At 37.3% G+C, this 6,542-nt stretch overlaps 1 protein-coding gene across 1 annotated transcript in view; it reads right to left on the bottom strand.

Annotated features, from left to right (window-relative positions):
- LOC144436485 (glutamate receptor ionotropic, NMDA 3A-like) overlaps window positions 1–3,408 on the bottom strand; it is a 65,881-nt gene extending 62,473 nt beyond the window's left edge. The window contains exon 1 of the mRNA XM_078125286.1: window positions 3,016–3,408. Within this exon, the coding sequence (XP_077981412.1) occupies window positions 3,016–3,408 (393 nt within the window). The remainder of the gene's footprint in view (window positions 1–3,015) is intronic.
- Window positions 3,409–6,542: the final 3,134 nt, after the last annotated feature.

Raw genomic sequence — 6,542 nt, 5'->3', positions numbered from 1 at the left:
TAGAAGAAAAATGTAATGTTCAGTCATATATACAACAAAATGACATACTGTATCATGTATTTCGACTGCGAACCAACAACAAGGCAAAATACTACAAAAAAAATTAAAAATCCATCAAGAAGGCTTTTTAAACACACCATCATGAAAACAACTATTTAAAACTTGGAACATATTCACCTCGTGTTATCAGTGATGTTTGCACGAATATAATCCATGATTATGAAAACAGAGCGATTTGATGTTATATGTGATGACACTCGCTCTGAGTTTATAATCAACCTCATACTGCGAACGCAACTAAGGCGATACGACACAGAAAGCCGACCTTCTATACATAGTTATCTGTGTATTTATCAAGTGTTGAGAAATTTTAAAACAGAGACAACTTATTATAACACGGTCAGAAACAGTTTATCCTCCCAGCAGTTAGTCGGGTATCCCTTACCGCGATAATTGGTCACATATCTGGCATTTGTAGTAGCATCAGTCAAATGCTATCGACCTTTCGATGTTCAAATTAAACAACCATACTATCTATCTACCGGAACACTGAATCCGATATACCGCCGGTTTTTGATTATTCCTATGGAACAGTAATATAGTAGTCTTGCTTGGATGAGCTTTTTATGTCTTGTTAGCAATACCAAATCAGCGGAATAAAACTGCTTATCCTGCCCACCACGGTAATTATGTGAAGTTATGGTAAATTTTCTAACGGCACCTTTCCCTGATCACTGATATTGATTGCATGATATATTATGAAATAAAAAAAATCAAAACAGTAAAGCCGACATGCACGGATGATTTGATGAAAACTGGATATAACGACCACGATATAGCTTCAATTATAAAGAGATAAGATCATAGAGGAAATTCTCCAAGCAACACTTATTATATATGGTCCCAAAGGCCTAATATTAAGCTTGCAATAAATACCGGTCTGCCAGGTCTGACGTCCATGACCCGTGTCAACTAAAAAGCTGTGCTTTCAAACTTTACCAACTCATTTAAATAGAATACGAATGGCCAGACGAGTTGGCTGCAAATTATGCTTACAACAAGCAAACATGTTCACCTGAATTCCCTCGCATGCAAAGAATAACTGCGCCAATTTAGGTATATCTTGGTTCAATGTTAAAGACCACAGCTTTGTTCCGGTGAAAGAGAAATCTTTGAATGCAATTACATGGAATCAATAGAAGTACTCAGAGCAATGAATTACTCGATTATCACCCTTTCATTTCTAGTTTTCATACGCATACACAGTTTTTAGAAGCTTGAAGTTATAACGATCAATTGAACAACTACTTTCATGAAATCCCTGAGGTAATTTTTGAATTTCCAAACATACTATTTGGCCACATTTTTATACACGTTGCCAAGAATTGCTTATCTATAGTTTAATATTAGACTGCATATTCGCCTACCCATTGCAATACATATTCAATGTCTCCGGATGATTTAAACAGATTTTACGTATTTTATGAGCTCTCGTAATGTTAGCATTGACCAAGTCTTGGTTGCTGATACAAACGCAGGAAAAGATGTATAAAAATATAACGGGACATTATATTGTTTTAAAAACTACCACAGATTATTTTTTTGTGAGTTGCAAGGTTATAAAACTGAAGCAGTTCAACTTGTTAAGAACAACTCGGCGTTCACTGTACTGCTGGACAATCAACACCAGATTTCCAAATTCCCGAGTTACAGCTGACCTTATGAGATTTATTCGATTTGCCAATCCGCTGAATGCGTTTGTTGGTTGATGTTTTTCAACTTTGCATTTAGTATTGTCACGGTAACAGATGACTGTCTTCCGGTTAACGCGGTTTTCACAAACTGAGTCGTGTAACGAACCCTGCCCCCCCAAAAAACATTACTTAATAAATGTAAACTACAGTGACTGGTCACGTGACCAAACCATTAATACAAAGTGCTGTGTACTTTTCTCTCTAATTCATTCACTTGTATGTCATGTTCCCATGTTTTACATCCGGGCAACAACAACTAGGTGTAAAAGAAACACCACTTAAAAAACATTTCCTCGGAAGTCAGCGACACTTCGGATAACAAATTATATACTATACGAACTAGAATCCAAGATTTCACATGGGATTAGATCGTGCTGGCGGCTACATTTCTATTTTTTCGCTTTTCTATGCAAAGTCACCATCGGTAATTTTCATATAGTGGTTGATGCATTCGTTGTTTGCCGCGGGTTCCAGCTTAAGATGAACCAAGATGTGACTGTTTCACTCATAAGATCGATTTCGCCCATCTCGGTGTTACAAAGTTCTCATATTATAGCTCCAAACCGGCAAGTATGTTCAATTTTCTTAGGGCAATACACATCTTATCAGTTTTTATGTCTACCGTAATTACTAAGATGTAATGATTGTTTCGACATGTTTACTCTTTCAGAAGACGTTGAGGAGTACTTAACAACATTAGTTGATTGTGCCCTTGAAATATGGAAGGTTGTAAATTATCCAACACGTACAAATTATAGACATTCAGCCGATCATTAAATATTGAGAATCTGTTTTCGAAATCACAGCTTGCGTCATAGTCGTTATTACATACATTAGCTATAAAATAAACCATTGCAATGCTATCTGCGTTGTTGACGTCACCATCACCATAATCATCATCATCATCATCATCATCATCATCGTCATCATCATCATCATCATCGTCATCATCATCATCATCACCATCATCATCATCATCATTTTTGTGTTCATCATACCACGGTTACCTTTATAAAATGTTCAACACTCAAAACACATTCAGGACAAACGACTTGTCATTTTTCGTAATCAACAAACACAAATTGCTCCATTATATTTAAAACAAATCCGATCATTTGTTGCAATATATCCTACTTTCTTGAGGACTATCATCAACAATTTATAGTCTGTCTATAAATATACAACGAAGTACACAATGAAAAGAGAAGAAGGTAGATAGTGACTTGGCGCTTTCGGTTTTCAGTTAGCTAGCTGGACTTACCTTGTCAGATAGCACTGCATATTGACTTCCAAATCCAATGATTGGAATACCAACAAACGCCCCGACTAAAGAAAGCGTAAATTTAGTAATGTCGTCAGCAACCATTAATATTACCGACACACTATTATTCACAACTCCATCACATATTTCCATAATGGTCTTCTCGGGATTATTCGAAGTATACGCTATATGCTCAAGAAAGGTAATATTCAGATATTGAGTAACTTCATCTGTATTGACAACTCTGACTGCTGTCTGCAGCGAGTCCTCATAATCGGGGTTATTCCCTGGAACCAAAGCACCTATGCGAACTACTATCCGACAATAACAACCGACGGTGAATATGTACAAAAGACACAACATAAAACCAAGTTTCTGTATCCACAGCAACATGATGTGAGGAAAGTAGCCGAGATAGGCAAGATGCAGAAACGATTACAGAAAAGGTGAAGGCGAACAATGAGAGAAAAGCTAGCCGCGTTTGGCACGTACAATTTACGGTTGTCGCAACATGAAAGCAAAAAGAACGTTGGTAGTCGAGGCATACCCGTTTACGGTGGACACACTGTAGAACATGTACGCTGCAAATGATGTTACTCGATGATGCGGTGTTCGCATTGCTGGTAACACATCACACATATATTGCTGTAGAGCTGAGTGAGGTCTATACGGGATACCGTCCAACATTGGCTCATCTGACTTTTACCTATTCCAGTTTACACATTCACGTCATAAATTTTACTTCTCAAACCTTCTCCACTCAGTTTTCTTTGATTCTCCAACACACCGGTTGAATCCAAATCAATCAAACATCATCAATGCGTACACGAATTCGGTCCAAAACAACGAAACAACGTAATCCCCGATAATATCCTTTTTAGTGGATGGATACGCGATCAGAACTATACTCCACGGCACGGGCTTGTCTTTTTTCTTCTAATTAGCGCTCGGCTATAATATGCCATTTCAGGGCGATACAAGTATAATCAAACAAACAGTACACCTTCATTCACTTCCATTTAAACGCGCTTCAATTTAAGAGTGAACATTCCACGCTGAGCGAAGATTGCATTTACCAACTCACCTAAGGGGGTTTACCTTCTGATCGTCACGGTGGGGGCATGATGCGATAACATACAACTGATTGGACGTCAGGTGGCATTCATATGCAAATGAGTATTTTGAATACCTTATAAATTGGAGGAAAGCAGCTGAACACGATGTGATTGGTGATGATGTACGGGGAACTAAGTAGTGTCTGTTATTGATATTGTATATGGGTAAAGATATGTGCAATATGGACTGTAAGCGTGGGGACAATAGGTGACCGCAATAACCAATATGATTTGTATACATCACTGTTAATCATAGTGCAATGCATAAACCAACTAACTACTCCACTAATCAACAAGTTATTAAATTGCCTCGTACGTCATTCAACGAAATTCTCCTATCAAAGACACCCTTGTTTTTCTTCTCGCTCGAAAGTATGCTACTGTTAAACTGTTTGCTTTGATGTTCACATCGCTACAAGTTACTACGAGGACGGTATGTAACACGCATGCGTAAATTAAGTAAAACGGCATCCCCTGATGCTGGAAATGATAGGATGGATTATCAATCCATTTTGTCTATCCCATCGTTTCTCGTCTTACCATATTTCCATGACAACGATCCTCTTATCTTTTGATAGGCAAATAAAAACATTTCAGTTTTTAAGAGTTGGGACGCTAAGCCAACATTTGGCCGGCAAACGTTAAACGTGATCGAGAGAAGAGAAAGAAAATTGAGTTGTGGTTGATGTCACCATGCCTTGCTAGGCTGCGATGAAATTTTCAATAAGACAGAGGACACAAAATTGCCTATATCAACAGTGATTTCATCTGTGCTCGAAGGCATGTGGTAGATCTGTTGAAAAACAGCATTGAAGCGTGTTCATGTATTGGCGACAAATATAGTTTGAATTGATCGCAATCTTCTCCCGGTGTTCAAATTTGTATCCGTGAACAGTTTTATGTTTACGTTCTATCGAGTTAAAATTAAATTGCCATAATAAAGTGTCGCCTTGATAGTATTATTTGACGTTTGAAGTTTGATTGCAATGATCATCTATTGGCAATGTAATTTGCAAGTCTTTAGTAATCTTGATGTGGTGTGAGATTATTAGATAGATGCTTTTATAGTTGGACTATAATGTATGGCTTCAGGCCAGCTGCGAACTAATGATTCACACATTTACTTATTACGGTCGGCTCAGATGATTTAAACACTTCCTATGGCTTGAAATGGAGTCTTCCCTTGCTGAGAGCATTTTATAACAAATGACTTTTTTCAAATCTTTGAAAAATGAGCGACGCATTTAGTGATTTGTATAATCACCACTCACGAAGCAAACTCGATATTCTACAGTCGGAATTTATTCAAATATATGACAGTCAAACACCTCTCCCCAACTCTGTCTGCTAAATTACTAATATTATTTTGTTTCTACGCATGTATGTGAGAAAGTCGACAAGCATGCGAATCGTGTCCCTGTATATTACTGACGTCATAACATTTCCCAATAAAATACAGATACACTTGATTTACACAACCTTGACATTGAAACAGCAGGGTCAAAATCATCATCATCATCATTATCATCATCCTCATCATTATCATCACATCAGTCATTAGCACGCAAATAATAGAGACACGCCCTCAAGAGTTGCACGTATCTGCGATTTTTTTTATGTTGGAAAAAATTGTGGAATTCTCGGAGGAGGGGTGAATTTTTTAGACGAAATATGATCTGTTGATGCATGTACCTTGTGTGATTGAAATCACAATCCATTTTATAATCTTTTATTGATCTATATAGCTAAATTACATCCTCAACTTCATCTACCTTCTTGTTGGTATGCGTCTTGGGGACCAGGATAAGGATATTGAAGGTCTTGAAACCTCTCCAAATATTTTCATAACAAAGTTTGTCCATGGTTCATAAGAAATAATAAACCAGAAATTGTAGGACCCGCCTAAATTGTTTTCAGTAAGGAAATCGTCAATGTTACATTTTCCCCTTAGATTTAACACAGTATTCGACGACCATTTTGGATTTTAACATTTTTGACCTCTATTTTAAGAAATTTGTACGTTGACCACCCCAGCTTTTTCATGATTTTATCTGAGAATCGTTTTTGTGTTGTTGTTTAAAAAGAAAAAAAGCATTGATAATAGTGTAAGACTCATTCCTGAGTCGTATGCTACATTAATTGGGGAATTTGTGTTCTCGTAAGTACAGATCACGTGATCAATTTTCTCTTCATGAAGGGCGTCCATCATCAAATACCCTAACGTCTACTGGTAATATAATGCCTTCAACTTGAATGGACAAAATGATAGGCCGAAAGTGGTAACGAGACAATGTACCGTTTTATTCAACCACACATGGTTCAGTGATCCCTGACTGATCCTATCAGGGTGTCAGATGATGACCAATCAGTATACAGTTACCATCGAGTGGTATAGATACAGGTTTCGACCAA

The sequence above is a fragment of the Glandiceps talaboti genome, chromosome 6, assembly GCF_964340395.1.
Source record: "Glandiceps talaboti chromosome 6, keGlaTala1.1, whole genome shotgun sequence".
Taxonomy (NCBI): domain Eukaryota; kingdom Metazoa; phylum Hemichordata; class Enteropneusta; family Spengelidae; genus Glandiceps; species Glandiceps talaboti.
This window is presented reverse-complemented; position numbering and strand designations above follow the sequence as displayed.